The following is a 27,839-nucleotide window of genomic DNA, read 5'->3' on the forward strand; positions in this document are numbered from 1 at the left end:
CACACGTGCCCGTGGCTGCTGAGCCACAAGTGCTGCAGGATCACACGTGCCCGTGGCTGCTGAGCCACCAGCGCTGCAGGATTACACGCGCCCGTGGCTGCTGAGCCACCAGTGCTGCAGGATCACACGCGCCCTTCTCCCCAATGCGGTTTCTACCTTCCCCCTTTCCCCGCGGTTTCCTCCACTTGCTTCGTCTTCTCCAGCTTCTTCAGGTGGAGGTTTACAGACGGACTTCGGTCTTTGGCTGGGGCACTGCTCTGGGCCGTCTCCAGTTGGAGGCTGTTTTGGGTAAGGCCTCTGGAGGGTGTGGGCTCCGAGCCCCGCCCCCTCTGCACTGAGCCCCGCCCCCACGCCGAGCCCCGCCCTCTCGGCGCTGAGCTCGTCTCCCGGGCACCCTGCTTGAGCAGTTCCCTTTCGCTTGGAAGCCCAGCCAGGTCTCCAGATCGCGGTTTTGGGGTTCGGTCCTTACCCGGTCCCCGCTTCCAGGCCGGGATTGCTGGTGGCCCTGGTCACTGCTGCTGTGCGTGCACGTCTTGTTTTATAGACAAAGGCTCCTACTAACTGGCCTCTTGAACCCAAAAGTTGCAAGAACTGGTGGGCACGGTCGTGTACTTAAAAACTATTGGAGCACGTCACAGAATGGGTTAGATGGACACTAACCTGCCACACTCAGGGACATTTCAATACAGTGAGGCACACTGCAAAACAGGCACGATCCCCAACCTCGCAGCGTATCCCTCTTAGGTATTAGCATTACTTTGGCTCTGAGAAACCCCAAAGGCTTAGCTAAACTAGGAAGAAGGAAAAGAACAAAAACAATGAGGTTCTTAAGCCCAAAGGGTCAAGTGCACCACCTTCTACCACCTCTGCTTCTTTTATGTCCAAGAACTATGGTCCCAGAGCTATGAATATCTGCAAAAATGGCAAAATCTTACTAAAAACAGCCTAAAATTACAATGGCCATTACGGAGAAGATTCCAATGAGACAGGATCATTTACTTCAGGAGTGGACTTGAGAGCAAGGTTTCCTAGACTAAGCAAACAGAGCAGGATACCTAGTTTAATTGCAATGCAGAAGCTTCTAAAAGTCTTCACAATCCCAGAAAAGCTTCAGCAATTCATTGCAGAAGCCTAATAAGAAGGGAGAGACAAAAGAGGTGCCTGAAACAAGACACTGGTGGGCCTGGCGGGACTCCTCTGCTCGCTCCTTCCTCCTTGACCTGAGACCTCAGGACAGTCTCTGGACTCTGCAGAGACCATGACATGGTCCCTTCCAAAAATAAAGCCGCTGGAGGCTCAGGGATTTTCCTGAGCATCTCTTATTTCTTGGTCAAAGGCCAAACGAAGCGCGGTCATTAGAAGAATTTCCTAAACCCAGGGAGGGTCCCCAAAAGTTCTCTGAAGAATTTAGATTTCTTAACCCGGGGTACCAGAGCTTCGTCAGCTGTGCCCCTGCTGGTGGGGGCAGGGAGCCCCAATGTGGAAGCTGAGGATGACATTCCGGATCCCCAAACTTCAAGACGATGCCCTCAGCGGCCACAAAAAGCAGCGACCTTTCTCAGGTCATTCCTAGAGCTCTCCCGGGCCGCACCGATTGCTGTCACTCAAACGTGCTGATGACACACAGGTCTTTTTAAAGTCCCCCTGGAAGGTCCCTTCTTCGTTCGGAGTTTCCGGGTCCAGACGATAACCAAGGGCACCCGACATGTTCTAGCTGCTCTATTTGTACACGGAGCATCTCCCAACATTAGGAGATTGATAAAGACACAAAATAGGATGGGAGACCACCGGTTGGATGAACTCAGGACAGCAGCTGAGCACTTTGGAAGGACATGGGTACAAAGCTGCAAACAGAAGTCCCCGCGCTGCTGGCCTGACAGCAGCAGCAGCCCCAAGGTCAGGGACCAGAGCAGCAGCAGGCCTCCCGGGACTGGCGTCTCCACTGTAATCCGCTGGAGCGCTGGAGGAGAGCTGTACCCAAGGCCCCCCGGGGACTGCCCACACCACGTCGCGTTTCCCCGGGGCCCCATGTGGGCCTCCCAGGCTGACGGGGCTCATGGGGTTCTCAGAACTCAGCAACCCCCTTAAACTAAAATTAAATTAGCGGGAAGCCTTGCCGAATTCTGGTGGATCCCAGAGTGACGGGTTCTCCCAGGACAGCAGATCCCCTGGAGCCTGGAAGTTCTCCGTAGTGAATGCATCTGATTGAGTTCACAGGGAGTTTCTGTCTCAGTCAGGGGCCTGTCCCTGGAAAACGTGTTTTTTTTTTTTTTTTTTGTTGTGTGACGGTCTTTGTCACCCTGTTCGGTAGAAGCCTCCTTTCTAAATTCAAAAGGCTGATATGTTTTGCCTTTATTGGAGAACTTGCCTTAGAATTTCCTGACCAATCTGAATATTTTATATTTTTTACAATATTTTATATTTTATATTTTTTACAATTATATTTTTTATAATCTGAATATTTTATATTTTTACAATTTTTATATTTTTTACATAGAAGAGGAGGAATTTAAACAAAAGTCACTTAATTAATTACTGAGGTGCCTGAAAATCTGGGCCGTCTCTAGTACTGACACCGGGAGAAAGAGCCTGTAAGGACTCACATGGACGTAATTACATTTCTTCCCCGATCGTGTCAACACCCACTGAGCCCAGCAAGACCTCACGCCAACAGGAGAAAGACCTGATGGCCCCGAGGGCTGATCACTCCCCGCACCGGCCCTGGAACAGGCCATCTTGCTGGCCAGAAACCTAGTGGACAGGATGTTGGTTTGTCCAGGACTGAGACGCACTAACAAGATCGCTGTTCTCTCTTTCCTGGTTGTTCCAAACCCAGACTCCCTTCTGCTTCTGGTTCCACCAGACTCACGGGGCTTCGCTATTCAAAATGGCAGACATTGGGTGTGCCCGGGTGTCTCATTCGGTTGAGCGTCAGATTCTTGATTTTGGTTCAGGTCATGCTCTCAGGGTCGTGAGATCGAGCCCTGCGTCAGGCTCTATGCTGGGTGTGGACCCTGCTTAAGTTTCTCTCTCCCTTTGCCCTTCCTCACTTCAAAAAAGATGGTGGACTTTGTTTGGTCTCTTCCAGTGTCCCTGGACCCCAGCAGCCAATACCTGTTGGCACTGACTTGGAATAGTCGGCAAGATGCCCCCAAGGGCCCTGAGGGCTCTTCTTATTTGTCCCAAGTGCCCTCCCGATCGTGAAACACCCCTGCATCCCTGGGAAATCGTGTCTCTGTAGGACGGGGGCAGCCACCTGCTGCACTCAGCTCCCAACAAGACGTCCAACGGCTCCCTTCGGGGCTGCCAAGTGAGGAGAAGCCTTGGCAGATGTAACCCTAGGAAATGAGGCTTATTTGCAAACTGCACACGGGGTCCCAAGTTTTGTGACTCTCAACTGACTCAGTGTTTCTCTGCAGCAGACTCACCTCCCATGAGATCCTTCTGCTTTCCCCACCCGAGCCCCATCTCCCGGGGCAGCGCTGTCCATCCCCGTGTTATGATCTCTGCCCAGCGAGGCGAGCCCCAGGACGCGGGGGGGTGAACAGCATCCGTGTGAGATGGGGCTCGGGTGCGGAAAGCAGAGGATCTCACGGAAGGAAGTCTGCTGCAGAGAAACTGTGAGTCAGTTGAGAGTCACGGAACTCGGATTCCGTGTGCAGGTGCTCTGAGCACCTGCCGTGAACCTCGTCCACCACCACGTGTCATGGGTAATTGACGTGTCCTTGCTACCCGATGCTGTTTTCTAGATGGGTTGAAGGCTTCCCCTGCTGCAAGGCCCCTGCCCTCACAGTGACAAAGAAACTGTTGGAAAACATGTTTCCCCCTTGGGGTGTACCTCCCACTGTCCCCAGTGACGCAGGCACTCCCTGCACGGGGAGATCGTGGGAGCCTTGATGACCCCTCCACCAGGTTCTTAGAATTACCCTGCTCGTAATAGTCACAGCAACAACCCAAGGGTCGGCCATGGATAACCAAGCCAACGACCTCCCCAAGACATGCCACGACCTGGGAGTGTCACACGGGGTGGAGGCGGCAGGAACCTCACAGTCATGGTGGGGGTGTCGCGAACGCCTGGGCTTCTGACCACACCTCTCATTAAGCTGTGAGTCTGACCCAAAGGGGGAGAGAGAGACACAAGAAGCCCTACACGGACTCACTCGTGCCTGTGACCTGTGGTCACTCTGGGATCTCCTGGTCAGCAGGGGCGAGGTAGACGCCTGGTAGACCCCTGCCAGCCCCAAGGAAAGGTGCCGTACCCTGTTCCTCCCTGGCCCCCACCTCATCTGCCTATAAATACTCCCATGTGAGCACGACTTTGCAGCCCCCTTCTACACACCAGATGGGAGGTTGCCCAATTCATGATTCACTGAATAAAGCAAACAGAACTTTACATTTATTCCAAATTTTTTTAAACAATGGTAAATCTCGAAATCAGGTGCTGTGATTCTTGCAACTTTCCCCCTTCTTCAGGATTGTTTCGGCTATTCTAGGTCCTTTGCAATTTCCGTGTAAAATTTTATTTTTTATTTAAAATTAACTATTTGAAGTAAAATGTTATTTAATTTTTATTTAAAACTTTCATTTAATGACAATTTAAAGTTTTGTAGGTTGATAGGTATTACACTGAATTTATCAACTGATTTTGGGAGAATCGACATCTTACCGCTGCTGAGCTTTTTTACCCGTGAACATCCCATATCTCCACTTGCGTAGGCTCAACTTTAACTGCTCTCTGTGCTGTTTTGTGAGGCCCCTGTGGACATTTTGGTAACTCTGTCTTTGTGTCTTTCATGTTTTTAATGTTACTAGGTCACTGTTATTTTTTATTACTAGTCTATAAGACATTCAGTAGACTTCTAAATATTGATCTCGTATTTTGAGATCTTGCTGATTTCTACTAGTTGTAGTGTTTTTAAAGCTTCTGTAAGGTTTTCTGTATATACAACCACATCGTCTGCCAAGAAAGTCAGTTTTACTTTTTCCGCTGCAAGCCGTGTGTATGTCGTTCCCCGTTTGTCATTCCCCGCCTTTTCTGACCTTCTTACGCTGGTTAGAAACTTCAGGGCAATGTGCACCGGGAATGCAGGGGTGGGAGCTCTGCCCTCCTTCTGGTTTTCGGTAGGAAGGTGCTCAGTTGTTCATCTTTAGCTCAAGTTCTCCAGAGAGATCAATTTCTTTCTACTCCTACTTTGAGGGCCATTAAGATTATGATATTGTGATTTGTAATACGAGATACATATTTGCTCTTGTCCCATTTCTGGCAGAGCCCCTAAAGCCCTTGGGACTTCCTAAGTGGTAAGAAAGATAAAGGTGTCTTTCGTTTTCACTCAGTCCTCTTGTCACCACAACTGAGTTGAAGCTGATGTGGTCACTTTTGGAGAGCCTGTAGGTCGGTAGCCACAAGGTGGGGGCTGGCGGCCAGGGGAGCTGACCATGATTAGAGGGTTGGAACTTTCAGTCTCACTGTCAACCTTCGGGGAGGAGAGGGGGATGGTCATTGATGTCATTACCAATGCCCAGCAATTCCTCAGTCCTGCCTAGTAACGAAGCCTCCATAAACACGCGGCAGGACTGGGGCCAAGAGCTTCCGTGTTGGCGCAGGTATGGGGAGGATGGCAGGCCCAGAGAGAGTGTGGGAGCTCGGCGCCCTTCCCCCCGCCAGGCCCTGGGGGTCGCTGCTGTCTGGCTGCTCCTGGGTTAGCTGCTCTTACAATAAACCCGCGATCCAGGAATGAGATATTCTCTGAGTTCTGTGAGCCGCTCTAGCAAATGAATCAAACCCATGGCAGGGGAAGGGGAGTGTGGGAACCTCCGATCTGTAGCTGGTGGGTCAGAAGAAAAGGCACAAGCTGGACTTGTGGTTGGCGTCTGAGGTGGGGCGTCTTGTGGGATGGAGCCTTCCACCCGTGGGGTCTGATGCCATCTCCAGGTCGTGTCAGAGCTGAGAGCACACCCAGTCAGGGTCCACTGAGAACTGGAGAATCACTTGGTGGGAAAACACACATCGAATTACCAGTGGATGTTGCCTGTGGTCAAATGCTTTTCCTTAACTGAGAGATGATAATTTCCGTACTTAGTTCTGTGAATGTATTGAATGGCACTTACTGCTGTTCACATGTTAATTTGCCTCATGTCCCTGGAGCAACCCCCCCTTCATCGTGGTGTATTATCTTTTTTTTTGTATTTTGCTGGATTCATTTTGCGGATATTTTATTAAGGAATTTGACTTTAACTTCATGACAGGTGTTTATAGTATTCTGTAATGTCTGTCTGGCTTTGGTATTAGGTTTGTTCTGGCCTCTTATATAACGTGATTTAGTGCGTGTTCCTGCTTCTCCTGTTTTCTTTCTTTTTTTTTTTTAAAGATTTTATTTATTTATTTGACACACAGAGAGAGATCACAAGTAGACAGAGAGGCAGGCAGAGAGAGAGAGGGATGCAGGCTCCCTGCTGAGCAGAGAGCCCCACGCGGGGCTCGATCCCAGGACCCTGAGACCATGACCTGAGCTGAAGGCAGAGGCTTAACCCACTGAGCCACCCAGGTGCCCCGCTTCTCCTGTTTTCTGAGAGAATTCGTAGAGAATTGATAGTATTTATTTCTTAATTATGTAATGGAATTAACCCATGAAGTATCTGGGCCTGGAGCTTTCTTTGTGAGAAGGTTTATAATTATGATTCCAATTTCTCTGATACAAGACTACTTAGATTTTTTGTTTCTTCTTGTGTTAGTTTGGTAGTTTGTGTTTTTCAGGGACTTTGTCTATGCAATTGAAAATGCTTAATTTATTGGGATCATATTTTATTATTGCCATTCCATGCCTAACAGATGTGCAGTGATTTTTTTTTTTTTTTGTCTTGAGAGTAGCACTTTGTGTTTTTAACTTTTTTGGGTCAGGCTGTCAAAGAGCTTATCATTTTATCAAAGTTTTTGAATAACTTATTGTTGGGATTTTTCACTATTGTTTTGTTGCTTTAAAAAATTTCCTTGATTTGTACTATAGATTTTATTATTTCCTTCTTTCTTACTTACTTTGTGTTCAATTTGTACCTTTTTGGAAAGCTTTTTAGATAATAGATTTTAAATCTTTCTTTTTTAACATAGGCATTAAAACAAATTTTCTTCTGAGGTTGCTTTATGTCGAACCCCACGAGTTCTCACACATTGTGTTTTCATGATTGTTCAGTACAAGGTGTTTTCTACTTTCTCTTGAGACCTCTTTGACCCATGGGTCGTTTCGAAGTGTACTGTCTAATTTCCGAATAGTTGGAGTTTTTCCACGTACATTTTTGCTACTGATCTCTGATCTACTTTCTGGTCGGATAGTGTACTCTGTTTGATTTCAGTCTTTTTAAATTTATTGAAACTTGATATACGGCCCAGCAAATGACCTGTCTTGGTGAATGTTCTATTTGCATTTGAAAGAAACGTCAATTAAATCAATTTGGTTAATTATGTTGTTCAAGACTTCTCTATCCTTAGTGATTTTCTGTCTTATTTTCCTATTAATTACTCGTATTCCTGCAGCCCTGCTATTATTTCTACCAGATGCCACTTGTGACAGTGACCGCTGCCACTACTATTCGTAACTGAAAACGTTAACCAGCATTTAGCGAGGCCTCCCGTGTACTGAGCTCGGTGACAAGCACTTTGTGTGGATTATGTCCTCCAGTCCTCACAATGAGTATTTGAGCGAGGTATTTTTATCCCCATTGGGCAGACCAGGAAACTAAGGAACAGAGAGGCAAAGTAGGCTGCCCAGGTCACACAGCTGTGGTTGGTTAAATCTGGACTCAGACCTAGGTCTGCCAGGCGGCCCATGTCCCTTGTCCCAGCCACAGGAGCCCCTCACATGGGCTTGTGGTCAGAGGGGGCTTGCATGACACCGCTCCTTGGCTGTGGTGGCTCTGTCCACCCTGGCCTGCTTCCTCCCTCCCTGATCTCAGATCTGGTCTCCACAAGCACTCTGGCCCCTTGCTTGTGGATCCAGCACCCAGGATGGGGAGGAAGGGCCTTGTCTGCTGAACACCTGCTTGCACCTGGCATCTAGAGACCGAGGTTCAACTCCCAACTCGTCCAGCGTCTCGCCCCAGGAGTCCCTTCTCCTCCAAGCCTGTTTGCTCATCTGTGACGGTGGGGCTTCTCCCTTCTTCCCCTCCCCCACCCCCACCTCCCAGGGCGAGCAGGCACTTGGCTCCCCCGTTGCCCCCATCATCCCCGCAGGAGGCCCTTGTGCCTGGGCCTCATCCCTACCTGGGCCAGGTGCTCTTCCCAACAAGCCTTGTCTCCCTGCTTGAAGATTGCCTCTGTGGGACAGAAGGGCATTGCTGGAGGCCAGGACTGACATCCACGTGGAGGCTAGATCTCAGGCTCCTTCTCCTCCAGCCCTTGGGCACTGGACTGAGTCAGGATGAGTCTTGCCTCTGTTTGTCCTGGCTTTGTGAGGGCAGTGAGCTGGGCTCGGGCTCAAGGTCTGGATAGCTGGTACTCTGTGGCCCTGTTACCCTTGCTCTGTGATCTGAGGTGGCCCATGTTGCCTCTCAGGGCCTCAGGCTCTCTGATGGTGAATGGAGGAGTCCCTCCAGGCTTGGCTATTTGGAATGTGCTAGAATCCCCTCAAGGGGGGGAAAGTGACACCCAGAGAGGGATGTGTTGTGAGAATGGAAAGCTTTTCTGGAACTTTGGAAACTCAACCTCAGAGGGAGGGCTGCTTTGGGAATGGCCCTGGGGGTCTCAGAACTCACCTGGGCACAGAGGGACCTCTGCCCAGCTTGCCAGTCCCGGGCAGAGTGTATGAGGCCCAGTTAAGCTGGGACCTGCCTCCTCCCAGCCTCAGAGCCCAAACTCTGAAGCTCAGACTCTGAGGCCTCTCCCGCTGGGCCCGGCCCCCCTATAGATGGTGGGGTCACTACATCCATTTCCTCCCATGGCCCCAACTTCTAAGGCCCTGAGGTCTACACATACCATTCCCTCTTCAAATTCCTACACATTCCTCAAAGCATGGCTCAGGCTTGGCTGCGTCCTCCTTCAGGAAGCCCTCCCTGATTGCCACAAGAGCGGCTCAGTGCCTTCTGGGGGCAGCAGTGTGTTCAGCTCACACTTGCGAGTGAGCAGAGCCTAAATGTAACCTGGTGCTGGCCTCTCTCGTGAGGCCATGAGCTCCTGAGGGCAGGGAGCCTGGCATAGGGCAGGGCTCAGCCAGAGTTGGTTGTTCTGCATTACCTCAACACTGTCCCTGGCAAGACCCCTCCCTGTGGGCCCCCCTCAGAGTCCTCAGAGACCCCACTGTCCAGGGTGTCCCTGCCCACGGCTCAGGGGTAGTGGCTGCTGTGGAAACACTGGTCGTGGATGCCACAGCCCGTGATGTGCTCCTGGGTGGCTCTGGGCTCTTCACACTGCCTGTGTGAGCTTGGCTTCCTTGTCCGCGAGTGAGGAGGAGCGCCCGTCTGCCTCAGTGGCAGGACTGTGTGGCAGTGCGTGGGCCCCCCATCCAACCTGGACCACCCCCCGAAGCCGCCTTGCTCCGTTCTGCTTCTGTCCTGGCCACTGTGGAAATGCTTACTGTGGGAGCATGGGCCAGTGGGGATGGGCAGCACAGCTGGCTGGCCGGGGTCTCCTTTCATGGGGGTCCTGATGTGGCCTGGGCAGGCCGTGGGGCTGGGGGCCTTGGAGGGCACTTGGACGACCGCCCATCTCCCCCGCAGGGACACACTTCCTTGTTGGGCATGTGATGCCTAACTCCGTGTGTCAACCCCCCGGGGCAACAGTCTCGCTCCCTTCGGTGTCTACCCCAGGTGCTGCCCTGGGGACACAGGGGGCTGCAGAGATTGGCCAAGGCGAGGCCGGGGGTACCTCAGGCCCCTAGGGCAGGACATACCAGTAGAGGTCAGGATGCCCATCACGTAGAGGAGGCTGCGGTGCGGGAAGACACCCGTCAGGACCTCGGTCTCCAGGTGCTGGGCCACCACCCGCCACGAGTGCCTACAGATGGCCAGCAGGACATTACTGGCCGCGTCCTGGTATGCCTCTTCCAGCTCCTGGAGGGCAGGGGGCAGAAAGGAGGAGTGGGCATCTGGGCAAAGCTTTGGCATTTCATATACATGGTCGGGTTTGGTGGGCGGGCAGTTTTTGGCTAGGAAACGGGGCCCAGGATAGCCCAATGTATACAGTTGGCAGGTGAAGGGCAGGCGCTACCCCCAGGGCTTAGGGCTTCCTGTGACTCTCAACACCCTGGATGGTCCTAATGTTCCAGAAGTCCACGGTGCTTCTTGCTTCTGAGCCCGGAGTGCTGTCCCCGCCCACCTCTCTGTCCACATCTAGTCTCATTTCAAAGCCCACTCCCAGGTCCGCACTCAGGAGAAGAGCCCTGAAGACTGTCAGTGTCGCCTTTTGTCCTGGGAGCCCGGCAGCTGGGGACAATGTCACGGCCTGTGATCCCTTATCCCCGTGAATTCAGAGCCCCAGTCTAGGCTTCTGTGTCTGAGGAGTCAGGGTGTCGGCTGCTGGGGGCAGAGGACCACCCCGGTCTGGTGAGGCGGAGGCCAAGGGCACAGAGGAGCCGGGCTCAATGCGGCCACATCTGCTCGTTTCAGGCGCCTCTTGTCTCCGGTTCTGGGTGGGAAACACCCGGGGTGTTTCTGTGGCTGCTGGTGTGAGGGCAGGGCCCCAGGGTCAGCCCTGGGCCGAGGCCAGGAGTCCGTCCCGTGTTTGGTGGCATCTGGAAGTGAGGGGGGTCCACGGTCCCTCCCTGAACGCCCTGTGATGCCGCGGGAAACCTCATATGAAATCATCACCGTTTATAATTTACTCCAAGTTTCCATACAAGGGCTTTCTCATTAAGGTGGTGGATTGAAGCTGATTTTGCTCTTTCCAAAATAACACCTCAACACGACAACATTTAGGAGATGATTTAAAAAGGAAAACAGCAGCCACGTTCTGAGAGCTGGATTGCCGATGAGTGAGAGGTAACGGGGCTGAGTACGAGCCACAGGGCCGGGGCTGCCATTGCTGGGAGACTCACAGGGGGCATGTCTCCCAGACCTCTGTAGCCAGGGGCCCGGAGAGGGTGCAGCGGTTCAAGAGGGGGTCAGGTGCCCAGTGCTGTGCCCACTCGGCACACCTGCAGGGCCCAGCAAAGTCTGGAGGCTCGGCCTCTGGAGGGGCAGGCGATGGTCTGTGGCAGGAAGCCAGGCCCTCCACTGTGCTGCTGCCCGGGAGCCCCCCTCCGCTCTGGCCGGGCAGTGTGTTAGGGTCTTCTCTGGGAAATCTGGGCAGCCCAGGACGAAAGCCACAGAAGTCAGCAGAGGAGCCAGGCTGCTGTGGGCTCACTGGTAGCTACAGTGGACCCCGAGAGAGAGAGAGCTCCTTCTCTGCGCTAACCATGGGCAGACAGCCACGCTGGAGAAGCCTCGGGTGTGGGAGATGGAAACCACCACCACACCCCCCACGAAACCCAGAAAACAGCTCGTTGGAGGAAATGCCGGCCAAACGGAGAGATGAAAACGTCAAGCGAAGCTGTTGTCTTTAACATCCTGAGAGATAAGCGGAGGTATTACAACCACAAATGCTATAAACAGCATGATGCGAAAAGGAACATTCTGGGGACAAAATCAAGATCGCGGGAGAGTCGAAGGCACAAGGACCAGACCCGGGAATACAGCGGGAGGTCTGGGAGACAAAGAGAGCCAACGAGAACATTGGGGACCATGGAGCAGCCCGCACCGGCGCGTTAGGTGTCCCTGGAGCCTTGGGGGCTCGAGGAACCCCGGGGGTGAGACCATGAGTGAATTAAGTGAGGAATGTTCCAGAAGCAAAGAGCCCAAGCAGCCAGACTGCAGGAGGCAGGGCTGGAAGGCATGGTGGCAAGGGACAGACCCAGAGCGAGGCGCCCTTGGGGAGCTGTAGGGCGTGCAGACTCAAGGAAGAACGCACGTCTGTCAGCAGGAAGGAGTGGGCGGACAAAGGTCTAACAAAGGCCTAACAACTGGCTTTGAGTCTCTATGGCTGCATCCGGGCAGCAAGGAGACCACGGGACACCGTCACCAACACAACAATGATCTTGTCGAATGGGAAAGTACTGAGCTGCAAAGCAAACCAAAAGTTTATTTGGGGTCTGGGAATCCTAAAGGAATCCCCCCACCCCCGGCCCCCAATCCCATTTCAACAGGAAACGGAAACGTGCTTGGACTGGAAGAGAAAGAGTTTGTACAGACAAAAGCCACAGGCTTATTGAAGCCGTTTGAAAGAATTATGATTGGTGTAGGCAAAACTAATCAGCATTGAGCTACACAGGCTGGGTCACTATGCTGGTTGTTAGGTCGGTGTTCAGCGCAATAAGCCTCATTCTGGGAAATGCAACACAATGTGGCCGTTTGCGGTCAGCTCGGCCTGAAGTGCGCACTCATCCAGGTGTAGGCGCGGATGAGATCCACCTCCCACGTGGCCTTGGGAACTACCCTGACTGTCCTGACTTCATTTCAGATGTTTCTGTCCACAGTCTCCCACACAGAGTCCAGGATGATCCAGGACAGACAGATTTCCAGAAATGTCTGGTCTCAAGCTGTAGTTCCCAAACACACATTCTCAAGAAGCTGCTGGAGAGTGTGTCCAAAGCAGGAAAGTGAGCCAGGAAAGAGGAAGGCTTGGGGTCTCTGCAACGCTGCCCCTGGCTGGGATGGGCTACAGGGGGTCCCAGATGGGGCTGTGGATACCAAGACACCAGCAGACATGCTCAGTTGGCTGGGACTTGGGTGAGGACATGCCTGCCCTCCCCTCTGAGTCCTGGACCAGCTCGTGCTACATATAGAAGTGCTCGCACTGGGCAGCACTGGAGAGCTGGCAATGGGCAGCGGCGTGTGCAGAAACAGGTGTCACCCTCCTCCGAGGGGCTCTTGTCCACCTGTAGGGAGGCTAAGCCAGGCTGCCCCAGATGCGGGTAGGCTCTGCTTGTCCTGCAGCCCTCTGCGAGTCCTGGGATCTGAAGTCCCTGAGGCCATTGACAGACCTGGGGAAGGTCCCGGGACCCGGACTGCATCCTGAGGTGGGCGGGGAGGAGAGGTGCGGTCTAGCAGGTAGGACCCAGAAAGTGGCAGCTGAGCTCACTTAAATCTGGAGAATGGGTGGGGCTCATAGGAGGGCTTCCAGAGGGTGGGTGTGGGAAGCAGGCATGGGAATGGTAAAGCAGGTGGTGGTGGGGGACCCAGGGCAGAGACTTCCAGGAAAGGGCACTAAACCGCAGCTGACATCCGGCTCTTCCATTTTTGGGCCCTGTAGACTCAGACAAGCAATGATCTCTCCGAATCTCATCTTTCTCAACTGTAAAACGGGCACAGGAGATTGTCCCTCTGAAGGGGCTGGTAATAAGAAAACGAAAAGGACAGAAATCGCTTGGTCAACCACAGGGCCAGGCACCCCCACCATTATTTGGATGCTGAGGGCAGCAGCCTGCATTCCCAGAAGTGGCCTATTTGCTGGGATGGGAGGCACACCGTGGACTTGGTCATGTTCTCCAGGGCCAGCTGCATGAACGATTTCTCCCAGGCCTCCTCCAGGGAGTCACTGGACTCGATGACTGCCTCCAGGACGTGGAATAGCCGGAACTTGTGTCGGGAGGAGATCTGTGGGTGGCACAGTGGGCAGAGATTCAGAGACACGTTGGGTCTGGTCACACGGGGAGTGGCTGCCAGTGAAAGCCTAGGTGTGGGGAGGCCGTGGAGGCCAGAGGGAGAGGATCACAGCGGATGCACTTGGCCATTTGTCCAATAACAATTTAGTAAACATTCACTATATGCAGGCCCTGAGCTAGGTTTTACAAAGACAGATGAATAAAAGTGTTTCTATCCTTAGGAACTGCTATGGGATTTTATTTTCTTATTTTTTTTAAAAAATAAAAGAGTTTATTGATTTATTTGAGAGAGAGAGAGAGAGAGAGCACACACATGAGAGCACACAAGTGGGGTAGGGACCAGCAAGGGGAGAAGGAGAAGCAGACTCCTGGCTGAGCAGAGAGCCTGATGTGCGGCTTGATCCCAGGACCCTGGGATCATGACCTGAGCTGAAGGCAGGTGCTCAATCAACTGAGCCACCCAGGTGTCCCTGCTATGGGATTTTAAAAGCATTCTGCCTCTACAGTCAGCTCATTCATTCATTCATTCATTCACCCATTCATTAAAAGTTAATCAGATCTTCTCCCTAATTATCTATCCATCTATCTACCAACCTATCCAAACATCCATCCATCCATCCATCCGTCCATCCGTCCACCCACCCAACTATGCACCCATCAACTCATCCAAATATCTATTAAACGATCCACCCATCTATCCACCCATCCATCCATCCATCCATCCACCCATCCATCCATCCATCCATCCATCCATCCATCCATCCATCCATCTACTCATACAACCATCTATCCATTTATCTGTCCATCCACCCACCCACCTACTTATCCATCCAACCATCCATCCAACCATCCAACCATCCAACCATCTGTTTATCCATCCATCCATCCATCCATCCATCCATCCATCCATTTATTTTTCTCTGCCACTTAATTGTTCTGTGACTTAAGGCAGATCACATTCCTTTCCTAAGATTGTTTTCTTATTTATGGGGATCATAGCTTCTATACCATGAGGCTATTCTGAGGGTGACCACACCCTCAGAACCCTCATATTGGTCCACCTTCTTCCCTCCCCACTCAGCCTATTGGACATATGAGGACATCAACTTGTCCCAAACCATTTAGCTTTGCCAAAGAGCCAAGATTTGAACTGGCCCTGGGGTCTGGCCCTCCCCTCTACTCTCCATGTAGTCCCTCCAATGGCTCAAGAAATTATCACCTCAGGATTGTCTACAAAGTAGTCATGGATTGTTTCCAGCACCAGGTTGGGGGCCCCATAAGCCATGTTCTTGATCTTCTTGATGATGTACTTCAAGCGAAGGGTGTCTGAACTATTCAGGTCCCGGAGCATCTTGAAACAAATGGCTAAAGAAGATAGAAAAAGTGTGAGGGTTAATGTGCTGTGGGAAGGTTACATTGTGCCATCAGGGATAAGTGGGAAGGGAAGGAGTAGGGCCAGGAATGGGAAAGAGTGATCTGAAAATGAGGACTGAAGAACTGAACACATTGGGAATTCCTGACTATCCAAACAGTCCTCCTGGAGTTTGCAATAGGATAATAAACAGGAATGCATGAAGGCTTCACACCTTTATTCACCCAGGCATATTTCCATCCATTCATTGGTTCAACCACTTTTTCATGCATCCATTTATGCAGTCGTCTATCATCTGCCTACCCATTGATTCATCTATCCATCCACTCACACATTCACCCATATGTCTGTCCATCAGTTCATTTATCCATCCACCTGTCTGTCCATCCTTATACTCACCCATCAATCCATGCATTAATAAATGTATCCATCTATCTGTCTGTCACCCATTTGTTCACAAATTTATCTACCTGTCCATACACCCATCCATTCATAAATTTATTCATCCATCCATCACACATGACTCAAATTAGCCACCCATCCCTCTGTCCCTCTATCTGTTCATTCATTTACCTCTTCACACTCCAACTAGTCATTCAACATTCAATGATATTCCTTCTGGGTCATCACAGGGTTGTGAGTGAGGGCTCAAAGAGGAGTCAGCACCCAGCTCAGTTCTGAAGGAGCCTCCAGGCCATGGGAGTCCTACCCACTATCAGTGGACTCTGGTTCTGTAGTTCTATAAAAAGCCCTGGGCACACAGAGAGGGGAGGGGCAATACATCCCTACAAAGATGGAGAGACACTCAGGACTGGCTACTCAAAGGAGGTGGCAATTTAACTTTGCCTAGAAGAATGAAGGCAAGTCATCCTTTGAATGAGGGGGAAAGGATTCCTGTGAGAAGGCCAGGCCTAGACTGAGGTCCTAAGGCATGCAGAGGTGTGGGGAAAAGGGGGAAGGTGAAGTGTGAGGGAAGGAGGGATTTTTTTTTAGCCTTTAGATGGTGCCTCAGGAGGCATGACGAGGCCAAGAAAGGTGTGTAGGGCTCTCTGCTAAAAGTCTCACTATGTCCACAAGGTCCTTGACATCCCCAAGATCCCAGGGGTGTGGATTCCTTCTGGTCCTCATCCCCAGGACTTTTTGAGTGGAGGGACCTGATGGGGTCTGCTGAACCTGCCTACCCCATCTCCACCCTGCCAGAGTCCAGGGCTGGTGATCACCTGCATTGTAGGCTTCCTCCATGAACATCTTGTGCTCCTTGGGCACCAGAGCAGCTTGGCTGCTCTGTGACTTGCAGAGCAGGATGGTGGTGGGGTGTGTCTGTCTGTCCCTGGGGGCAGGTACCTTCATGTAAGATAGGTCCTTCGTGGATCTGGAGACAGGGGAGAAGATTCTGAAATGGAAAAGAGGTCCAGGGTGTATCTGGGCACCTTTGTGTGCATTCACGAATGCAAGCCCAGTAGACACTGAGAGCCATGTTGGTCAGGATCAGGCTTGGCAATATCCTTCTGTGTGTCTGCCTTTCTGTTCAATGGTCTGAATGAACTCTGAAGGGAAGGAGTCTGGAGGCCTCAGGGATGTTGTTAAGTAGGCAATATCGCCTGTGGGCCTGGAACGGACTGACCTCTAGCAAGTGTTGGTGGCAAAGACATGACTGGCAAGACCTGGAGGGCTCAGGGTATGGCATCCCAAGATCCAGCTTTTACACTGACTTGGAGGAGCCAGTCTTTTCAGGACCACACACAAGACTGTCCTGGCTACCCAGATGCCACTGAAGGGGTCTTTGAGGGAGGCCCAAGAGCTGCAGAGCAGGTGGGAGCAGGAGCCATGAAGATGGATGCACTGGACCAGAACCCCCTCTGTGTCCCAGGTCCCATCATCCTGGCACTTGAGAACAATTACGCATGCATGATGGAGACACCAAGAAGAGCTGTGTGGCAGGGGGAAGGGAGGACATCAGCCTGTGAGGTTCCTTTACTACTTCCTCTCCCTCACCTCTTCTTTGGAAAATATGGGGGCAGGACTCCCTCAGACTGTGTTCATTGCCAGAGTGGGGCAAAAGGGGAGGCATCTTTTATTTTTTGGGTAGTGCCCAAGCTGTTTGTCTCACAACTTCCCCTTGGACCCCCCCTGGCAGGAGTGGGTTCTGCTCTACCTGCTGCAGGACCTCATTTCTTGTCCACTCACAGTTCCCAGTTCCTGAGTACTGACCACGGGCATGGTGTGTTCATTCTAGCCACTAAGGATATAACTAAAGATATATGGATATCTAATGTCTGATGTTAGTGGGATTATATATTTTTCCCCCAATTTTTGAGTTGTTTAAGGCAGAAGGAGGAACCTGGTCCTTGTTGCTCCATCTTAGAGGGAAGCACTGGTGTTGTCTTCATCATCTTCAGGACTTGGGGGTTTTTCCTGAATGCAGTGGGAAACCCGAGTGTTTTGAGTGACATGATATGATATACATTTCTTATGTGGTAGAACAAATTAATAGGTAAATGTTAAAAGAAATGAACAATCGTCTAATATACCACATAATGTATCTATAGAATTAGTTGATGATTTTTGTCCTGTTCACACTGAATAAAAAATTGCCAGGCATACATGGCAGCAAGAAATTATAACCCCTAAGTAGGAGAAAAAAAATAATTGATAAAAAGCAACACAGAAATGACACAAATGATGGAATTAGTAGACAAGGACATTAAATGTTATTGTAACAATATTCCACATGTTCAACATGGTAGATTAAAACAGAAGCATGCTAAGGAGAGACATGGAAAACATCAACAAGGTGAAGAATACAACATCTGAGATTAAACATACACTGGATAAGTTTAACAGCATATTAGACACAGTAGAAGCAAAGATTAGTGAACTTGAAGATACCACAGCAGAAACTACCCCCAAATGGGACACAAATAGAAAAAAGACTGAAAAAAGTGGAATAGAGCAATCAGTGAATTGTAGAACAACCTCAAAGGGCATAGTGTATATGTAACGTAAATTCTCACAGAAGAAGAAAGGGAGATAGAAAACAGTATTTGAGGAAATAATACCTGAAGTTTCTAAACTAATAAAAACTAAAAATCGCACATATCCAAGAAACTCAATGAACCTCAAGTGAAGGAAACATAAAGAAAACTAAACCAAATAACATTGAAATAAAATTGCCTAAAGCCAACGCTAAGAGAAAATTTTAAGAAAAAAAGCCAGAGGAAAGTCAGAGAAAAAAAAAAGACATATTATATACAAAGGTATAAAGATAAGAGCCAGAGTATAGTTATAGTCAGAAATAATGCAAGCAGTGCACCTGGGTGGCTCAGTCATTAAGCATCTGCCTTCAGCTGAGGTCATGTTCCCAGGGTCCTGGGATTGAGCCCTGTTTTGGGCTCCTTGCTCTACGGGGAGCCTGATTCTCCCTCTCCCTCTGCTCTGCTGTGTTGCCTCTTTGTCTGTCTCTCTTTGTTAACTAAAAAATAAAAAAATCTCAAAAGAAAAAAAAAAGAAATAATGCAAGCATTGGAGACGTGGAGCAACATATTAAAGCACTAAGAGAAAACAAACAAACAAACCTGGCAAATTAGAATCTTATACTCAGAGAAAAAAATTTAAAAACTGATGGTATAGCCAAACCTTTATCATACACACTGAAGCTGAAAGAATATGTAGCCAGCAGATCTGTACTATAAGAAGCGCTTGAGGAAGTCTGTCAGGCAGAAGGAGAATAACACCAGATGGAAATATGAAAATACACAGAAGAATAGAGAACAGTGGAAATGGTGAGTACGTAGGTGAATGTAAAGTATTTTTTCTTATTTTTCAAGTTTAAAGTAAAAATAACAATGCTTTGTAGGACTTACAGCTAATGTAGAAGTAAAATATATGTCAATAATACCATGAAGGCCAGGAGAGGGAAATGGAAATAAAATATTATAAGACTCTTATACCATAAGTAAAGTGGCATACTATCACTTGAGGGTAGGCTGTGATATAGTAAATCTGTAAACCATAAGCCCTAAGCAATCACTGAAAAATCAGAGAGTAGAACAAAAATCTATATAGCTAATAAGCCAACAAAAGATATAGAGGCAAAGAGGAAAAAGAGAAAAAAGAAGAGAAGAAACAAAATGAAAACAAATCACCAGATGATAGATTAAAACCGAATCATATCAATAGTCATATTAAATGCAAGGGATTTAAATATCTCAATCAAATAGCAGAGACTGTCAAATTGAATAAAAAATCAACACCCAAGTATATGCTGCCTATAAGAAACACACTTGAAATATAATAGACAAAAATCAATGAAAAACAAAGGATGAAAAAGGTACATGATGTTAACAATAATCAAAAGAAAACAGAAGTGGCTATATTAATATCAGAAAAAGTATATATTTGAATGAATAATATAACCAGGGATAAAGAGAATCAGCTCATAATGATAAAGGGATCACTCATCCAGATGACTTACAATTCTAAATGTTCACGCACCTAATAACAGAACTTCATAATATATAAAGCAAAAAAGATAGCAAAGGGAGAAATAGTTGAATAGTCGAATCATAGTTGAAGCTTTCAGCATCTCTCTGTCAATAACTGATAGAATAAGAAGACATAATTATTAAGGATATAAAAGATTTAAATCATACTCTTAACTAATGTATCTAATTGGCATTTACAACACTCTCCATCTAAAATGGAAGAACACACATTCTCTTCAAGTGCACGTGCAACATCTACAATAGATGATATTCTGAGCCATAAAATAGTCTTGATAATTTTTAATGATTCAGATCAAACAAAGCATTCTCTTTGACCACAAGAGAATGACATTAGAAATCAATAACAGAAAGTTAGATGGGAAATCCCCAAATATTTTGAAAACTAAGCAACAATTTAAAATAATACATGTGTCAAGAAGAAAATAAAAGAGAAAGTAAAAAATATTTTGAACTAAAAGAAAATGAAAACACAACATATAAAAATGCATGGGGTGTAGCTAAAGCAGTGCTTTGAGGGAAATTTATAGCATTAAAACTTAAAGTATTAGAAAAGAATAGAGGTCTGAAATCAATGACCTAGTTTTCCATTTGAGAAAGTAGGAGAAAAGGGGCAAATTAAACCCAAAGAAAGAAAATAATAGAAAGTAGAGGAGAAATCAGTGAAGTACAAACAGAACAACAACGAGAAAATCAATGAAACCAAAAGCCAGCTCTTTGAGAAGATACATACATTTGATAAACTTCGATCAGGCTTTATTAGGGCAAAAAAGGAAGATATAAATTACTAATATAAAGAGCGAGAATAGGTACATCATTACAGATCCTACAGACATTGAAAGAATAATGAGAGAATATTATGAACAACTTGGTGCCAATAAATTTGACGACCCAGATTAAGTGAATTCCTTAGCCATAAAATACCCAAGGTCAATCAAGAAGAATTGAATAACTAGAATAGACATTTGTCTGTTAAAAACATTGAATCTGTAGTTGAAGACCTTCCCACAAAGAAAACTTGAGGCCCAGGTGGCTTTACTCTTCAATTCTACCGGGCCTTTAAGGAAGACATGATAACCATACCACACAACTTTTTCAGAACATTAAAAAGGGAACACTTCCTGACTCATTCAGTGAGGTGAGCATTAGTCCCCTGACTCTAAAACCAAAGAAAGACACCGCAAACTTCCTTAACGTATGAATCCAAAACATACAGATGTGCGTATCTACCATGACCAAGTGCGCCTCTTCCTGGGCCGGCAAGGCTGGTTGAACAATTGAAAATCAGTCAGTGTAACTTATCGTATTGGTAGATGAAAGAAGAAAATACTATGATCATCTCGGTAGACGCAGAGAAAGGATGTGACAAAATGCAACATCTGTACGCAATAAAAACAAGAATTAAAGGAATTTCCTTAACCCGATTAAAAACATCTACAAGAATCCTGTAGCTAATATACTTAATGGTGAAAGACTGAATGTTTCCCCCACATCATTGGGAATGAGGGAAGGATGTCTGTTTTCACCATTTCTATTCAATACGGTACTGAGGGCTCAGTCAGTACAAACAGGTAAGAAAAGAAATTAAAAGTGTGCAGCCTGGAAAGGAAGAAATGAGCTATCTCTACTTACAGAGGATGTTATCACCTACTTAGAAAATTCCAAAGAACCTACCAAAACCTACCAGAACTGAACAGTGATTCCAGTAAATTTGCAGAAGTAAAATTAGGATGCAAAAATCAGTTATATTTCTCTACATTATGAGCTGTTGGGACTTGAAAATAAAAAGGTACCATATACAGTAGCATTAAAAATCATGAGCTATTTAGGTACACTGTCTAGCAAGTAGTCATGAGGTCTATGAAGTGTAAAATATAAAATAGCAATGAAAGAAATAAAGACAACTTTAATAAGTAGAGAAATATACCAGGTTCATGGATCAGAAGACTTAATATTATTAAGATGTCAGTTTTGTAAAAATATATCTAAATATTCAATGCAAAAAGTCCAGAAAAATATTCACATGTACAACTGATTTTTAAGGAAATTTAGCTGTATTAATTTAATTTAATTTTTAAAAGTAGGCTCCACACCCAATGTGGGGCTTGAATTCACAACCCTGAGATCAAGAGTTGCATGCTTTACCCACTGAACAAGCCAGCTGCCCCAAGGCCAACTGATTTTTGATAAAAGTGCAAAAGAATTCAATTAAGAAAATGTGTGCATCATTTTCTTATGATGCAAATGGTGTGCAATAATTGCATGTATACATGCAGAAATGCCCCCAATTTATACTTCACACTCTATACAAAAATTAACTCAAGATAGATTGCAGACCTAAAAGTAAAACCTGGGATCCACACTTCTAGAAGAAAATGTAGGAGAAAATCTTTGCGATCTTGGGTTAGACAACGATTTCTTAGATGTTACACCAAAAGCACAATCCATAGAAGAAAAAATATTAAGTTGGATTTCATTGAAATTAAGAACTTCTTGAAAGACATCTAGAAAAAAATGAACAGATAAGCTGTGTACTTGGAGGGAATATTTGCAAATCACCTATCTCATAAAGGTGCGTATCCAGAACACATAAATAACGCATGAAACAAAATAAAAACTTAGGCACAAACACAAAAAGTCTAACAAAATACAGAAGGAAGATGTGAGCAGACGTCCCACCAAAGGAGACACACAGATGGCAAAGAAGCACACAGCCAGTGCTTCAGATCATTCTTCACGAAGGAAACAAGTGAAGACCAAAGTGGGATATCGCTACACATCTACCAGAATGGCTAAAACTGGGGGAAAGCCTGAAAATGCCAAGTGCTGGTGAGGCTGTGGGGTCCCTGGACCTCTCGCACAGAGCTGGTGAGGCTGTGAGCCGGTGCAGCCAGTGCAGAAAGCAGGCGGGGTGCTTTCTGAGCAGGCTGACCCCTGACCCTGCTCCTCCAGCCCTGGAAGTCACAACCTGCTTTCACGCAAAATCTGCATGCGAACGTTTGTCATGGCCGTGTAAGAACCCCAAACTGAAGATATGCACACGTTCTTTGGTGAGTGGATAAGTGCGTAAGGAAACTGTATTACATCCACGGGAACACAGTCAGCAAGGAAAAGAAAGGAATCCCTGAGAAACGCAGCAACGTGGGTGGTTCTTAGACTCATCAAGCCATGTGAGAGAAACCAAGCCCGGAAAGCCACGCTCTCGAGCCCATCTTGATGGCTTTCTGAAGAAGGTCAACGAAACAGAACACAGGTTAGTGGCCTCTGAGGATGGGGAGTTGGGGGAGGGCTGACGACAAAGGGGACGGGGGGGGGGGATCCTGGGGAAGGTAAGGCCCGTTTCCTATCTTGCTTGTGGTAGTAGATTCACGATTGTATGACTTTGTCAAAATGTTCAGAATTATCCACTAAAGAGAGTGAATTTTACTCTTCATAAATTATACCATAACAAAAAAAAAAGCAAGATCTCTAAGAACAGAAATAATTTCACCCTCTCTCTGGTCTCATTTCCTTCTGCGTTCTCTTGCTTACTCCAGCGCAGTCACACCGAGCTCCTGCTGATCCTCAGACCGCCAGACATGTTTCTACCTCAGGACCTTTGCACCCTTCGGTCTGACCCTTCGGTCTGGGGAACAACCTTCCTCCAGAGAGCTGCTTGGCTCGGTTTCTCGCCTCCTTCGAGTCTTGGCTCAATGGTCACCCCCTAGATGAACTTATTTAAAACAGCAGCCTGACCCCACTCTTCTTTCTACCCCTACCCCCCCTCGATTTTTTCCCCCATCACTTTTGACCTTGTCACCTTATGTAACTTACTTTATTGCATCCACTGTTTGTGGCCCGTCTGCCCCCCTGGAAGGCAGCCCCAAGGGCAGGGATCTTAATGTCTTGTCTCCAGTTGTATTCCCCAACACCTACACAGCGCCTGACACCCCAAGCAGGTGCTCACCAGGTATTGGGATGACCAGCAGAGCCATGTATCAAAGCAGCAGCGCATTCTCCTCTCTGGAAAAGCCCCGCGACATCCCCCAGCTCTGTCCCTCGCCGCGCCCTTGCCAAGCTCCTGTTGTCCAAGCTCATTCCACTTACTGGTCGGCCTTTGCCTCCTGGGCCCCCTGCCCAGAGCGTGGGTCCTTTTTCCTCCTCTCTCCCTGTCCCTTTCAGGGCGACGCACAGAGGCCCACCCTTCAGCCTTCTTGACCTGGAAAGAGCATCCTGGGGGGGCCTCCCCCGACTCCCCGGCTGACTCAGGGCCCTCCCTGGCTGCGCCCGCTCCCTGGTGTCACGGCTGACCAGCCGCTGACCCTCTTCCTTCCCAGGTGTCCCTGGGGATGCGTTGGTTGTCCCCCGGTCCCCAGAACGTCCCAGGCAGGCTGCCAGTGAAGGTGGCCAGAAGGCGCGAGTGAGCGGGCGAGGCTGAGACGCGCTGCCTCGGGGGGCCTTCCGCACAGCGAGACCCGCCTCCTCCCGTGCTCCTGGAGCCGTTCCTGGCAGCCTGGCCTCCTCCAGCTCCCTTCCCAGATGGCGTTCGTGCTCGCTCCATCCCAGAGCCGTGCCCAAACTGAGGACCCTCCCCACCGTCTGCCTCTTGGGGAACCAGGGACCAGGTGGCCAAGCAGGGGACACTCCCGGGGTTGCCAGAGATGTCGCGTGTCTGCGCTGAGCCAGACGGTCCTCGGGAAGCTCCCGTGTCCGGGGCACGTGCCGGGATGACCGCGCTTACAAGGTGTCGGCGCAGAGGCCTTGGCCGTCTCCGCGGTTCCCAGGCCCTCCTCAAGCCTTCCGCCTTCCTTCCCTCAGTGAGGACTTATTAAAGGCCTGCGGCGTGCCAGGCCCTGCTCCAGGCCCCGGGGGTTCATCTGAACGACACGCACAGAAGGGCCTTTCCTCATTGTGCTCGCGTCCTGGGGCAGAGGGGAAGGACAGACTCTGTCCTGTGCCAGCTGGGGACAGTGAGATGGAGAAATCGAGCAGGGACAGGGTTTGGACAAGCTGTGGGGCCACGTCAGACAGCCTGGTCAGGGAGCCTCGGCCGTTGGGGTGCCACTGGGGTGAGGCTGTCCGACAGGTGCCCAGGGTGGGGGTGCTGGGTGGCTGGAGTGAGCCACGCCTGGATGACAGCGTCCGGGGGTGCGGAGCACCAGCCGCATTGGCACAGAGCGTCCTGCCGGAGGGGGATGGGTGCCCCCCTCACCACCTGACTTCGGACCCTCCACCCCACCTTGTCACACTCCATACTGTCCTCACACCACAACCCCGAGGGGTGCTCAGACACAGAGAGGTTCAGCGATCTGGGTCCCAGGACACACAGCCTCTGTGCGACGGCGCTGGTTCAGACCCAGCCTGAGCCCCAACCGTGCATCCTGGCTGGCGCGGCTCAGTGCACACTTGAACCTTCCCACCCCCGCTCAGAACACCAGCCACTTCCTTGCCACTCCCAGAACGTGTGGCCTTTCCAACGGAGGCCGGCTGGTGTTACCTCTGTGGGCACATCCCCAAGGGCTGGAGCGCGGCTCCCCTCTGCACCCGGGAGGGCTCAGTGTCCCCCACCAGCTCTTGGCCCATATCTTGCCCTAAAACGGCATCTAGCCCTGTGACGACCAAAACGGAATATATTTTTAAATACAGAGAAACGACAGAAGCAGTCAGGCAAACAGCCGCAGAGGGGAGCGTTTTCTCGCCTTCGAAGTGATCCAAGATGTGGCAGAGGAGGAGACGGGCCTGACAACACACACATGGAGACAACTGTGTGCAGACCGAAATAACCGAGTTCAAAGCAGGTACGAGGCTGCTCCTTCTGGAACAGCCGCCACCATGGGCATCACGCACGGGAATCCTGCTCCAGGACCCGCCCAGGGACAGTCTGGAGAGCTGGGCTGCCCCAGGCCCCCTCCCCCACCCCGGGAGGGCGCCCTGGGGGTCTGAGGTGGCAGGGGAGGGAGCCCGCCAGTCCCTGCCCTGCCCCCGCCAGCCCCTGCCCTGCTGCAACAGCCTTGCTTGGGGTGCGCTGCGTCTTTGCTGGGACACGGGCCATCGTGCGGCTGCCCATTCTGCAGATAAGAAGCAGAGGCGCCGGGAAGTGTCCGTCCATCTGTCCCCGTCCATCTGTCCCTTTGTCCCCTCACTCACTCCTGCAGCGAGCATGTGTGGACATGGACGGTGACATGTGCCAGCCTCACAGGCAGCCAACAGCCGCGCCACCTTCGGACGCCTCCTCCCTCCCAGGCCCCTCTCCACCGAGTCAAGGGCTGCCAGGTGGGGCTCGACCCCAAAGCCGCTGCCCACCTCCCCTCTACCCCCTGCGCTGTTCCTGGCTGCAGGGACACCTCTTTCCCTGGCTCAGGGAGCTCAGCCCCAGATGCGCCCCGAGGGCGCCCCTTGCTGCCCTGCAGGGAGGCGCTCTTCTGAAAGATGGAGAAGCCAGGGTACCTGTGGGAAGTAGGGCATCGGGCGTCCCCTTCTGGGTTCCCACATGTCCCAGCCTGGCGCTGGGCTGACCTGGGATTCTGGGACGTGGTGGATGACATCCTATCAGCCGTGGTGTGGCTGTGTGGCTTTTCCGAGTGCTGCCCGTCCATGTTGGGGTGCGGTTTGGAGAACCCACAGGCCCCAGCCTCCAGCTCTGTCCTCACGCCCGGTGGGGCAGCCCTATCTCTGTGTCTCCCCCTCCCCCACCCCGGGCGGCCCTGACCTCAGCCCGAGGTCACAATGGTTCCAGTGCTCATGGCCCTTTCCCAGGGCCAGAGGTGTGGAACTGGACACTGTCCCGGGCACAGTGCATGTGTGTTCCTGATGCATTTTGGGGGGTCATCTGTTACACAGCAGTAGGTGACAGATACATGTTCTGTACCAGGGAAAGGTGGCAGAATTAAGTTCTTTATGACCCCCCCATCACATGGGGCCATAGTTCAGTTGCAAGGTTGCAGAGAAGCAGGTCCCAGCATGGTCCCTTGTCCCCACACTTGGCTGCTGGAGGCACTATAGCTGGGGGACCGAGGGCGAGGCTGTTGCAGGGACAAGGGAGTGCTGGGGCCGGGGCCTGTGGCTGGGCCATCTATCTGCAGCCCCATGAGCATCTCCCAATGCCCAGCAAGCCCTGGGTTCCAGCCCCTGCGGCCGCACGGTGCAGGCAGCCCTGCCTTCTGGAAACAGCCCTGTGTCTCACAGACAGCAGACAGCCACTGCGCACCCCCGGGCTTCAAACTCCAGCTGCGGGGCCGCTGGCTGGATGACCTCCCTGAAGCCGCGACCTCTTTCTAAATGGGGGGCTGGCAATGCCCACCCTCCCCTGGGTGCTTCTGACATTCAAACTTCTTTTCTGGGAGCTGTGCTTGGCGCAGGGCAGGTGCCCAGCTCGGCCCAGCCACTGGGCATTGTGGACACCTTTGCTGGGTCTGACTGGGGTCGGACCCCATGACGCTCCCGTGGGAAGGGTGTGTGGATTTGCAGCAGGTGGCAGGGGCTGGGGGAGACGGCCCGCAGAGGGCGAGGTGAGTTAGGACGATGGTAGGCGTATTGAGGCCTCCCCGGGTCCCTGGCGCTCTCTGAGCTCGTCACCTGGAGTCCTACACCTGACCGCAAGCCCAGGCGGCGGGAACTGTGATTCCCCCAAGGCCCAGAGGTGAAGCCGGTCCTCAGGTGGCTCTGAAATGGAGGGTCTGCACGTACCCCTGCTTGCCGGAAAGCCCGAGCTTGAGTTCCTCTGTCCCTGCGCGCCGAGGGGGCCGGCCTAGAGCTCCCAGATGCTCATTTGTGAAGGAGGATCCAGAAAGCCGGATCCTGCCAAGCTGCCAGAACAGGGTTTGGGGGAGCTGCCCTTCTCCGAGGCTTGTCCTCCAGTGCCTCTGGGGTATGTCCTGGGGACCTTTCTGCCCGGTGGCCTTGGCCAGAGGTGTTGTGCTGGGGCAGCCCCAAAATGGCTCTCCCGACTGTTCCTAAGTTTTCAGGCATGTGGAGAGTTGGCTGTTAAAGAAGCCGCGGAAGCTCGCAGTTACATGCATGATACCAAAACCAGGTGCGAATACCCCAAACTTATCACTTCCTGAGTATTGGACTAGACTTCACGGTGCCCTAGCGGTCACGTGATGCTAGGGACCTACCTGCGGGGACCCACCCCGTGCCTCTGCCGGGCTCCGTGTCACCCTGGCAGCACGAAGTCAGCCTTGCTGGGGGGGGCCGTCCTCCACGGACACCCACAGTGTCACACGCGCAGCCCTAGTTCTTCGGAGAGGGCCTTTTCCGACACTTGCCAGGACAACTGGGTAAGAGGGTCCAACCGGTCCCTCCTCCAGTTGGGAATTTGGAATTGGGGCCAAGAGTGAGACCTTGGGGTTGGGAGGGGAG

General features: G+C 50.4%; 1 protein-coding gene across 7 annotated transcripts in view; it reads right to left on the bottom strand.

Moving 5' to 3' along the window:
* The window catches only part of LOC116574906 (maestro heat-like repeat family member 5), a 68,818-nt gene extending 42,651 nt beyond the window's left edge, over positions 1-26,167 (bottom strand). For 6 of the 7 annotated variants that reach the window (XM_032315903.1, XM_032315905.1, XM_032315904.1 and 3 more), the window contains exons 1-6: positions 25,926-26,167; positions 16,218-16,390; positions 14,845-14,990; positions 13,489-13,617; positions 9,879-10,038; positions 8,255-8,307 (exon numbers count right to left, since the gene is read on the bottom strand). In XM_032315903.1, the coding sequence (XP_032171794.1) occupies positions 8,255-8,307; positions 9,879-10,038; positions 13,489-13,617; positions 14,845-14,990; positions 16,218-16,390; positions 25,926-26,074 (810 nt within the window). In that variant the 5' untranslated portion in view covers positions 26,075-26,167. The remainder of the gene's footprint in view (positions 1-8,254; positions 8,308-9,878; positions 10,039-13,488; positions 13,618-14,844; positions 14,991-16,217; positions 16,391-25,925) is intronic. The other variant, XM_032315902.1, reaches the window with a different exon arrangement.
* Positions 26,168-27,839: the final 1,672 nt, after the last annotated feature.

The sequence above is a fragment of the Mustela erminea genome, chromosome 16 (genome assembly GCF_009829155.1).
Source record: "Mustela erminea isolate mMusErm1 chromosome 16, mMusErm1.Pri, whole genome shotgun sequence".
NCBI classification, from domain to species: domain Eukaryota; kingdom Metazoa; phylum Chordata; class Mammalia; order Carnivora; family Mustelidae; genus Mustela; species Mustela erminea.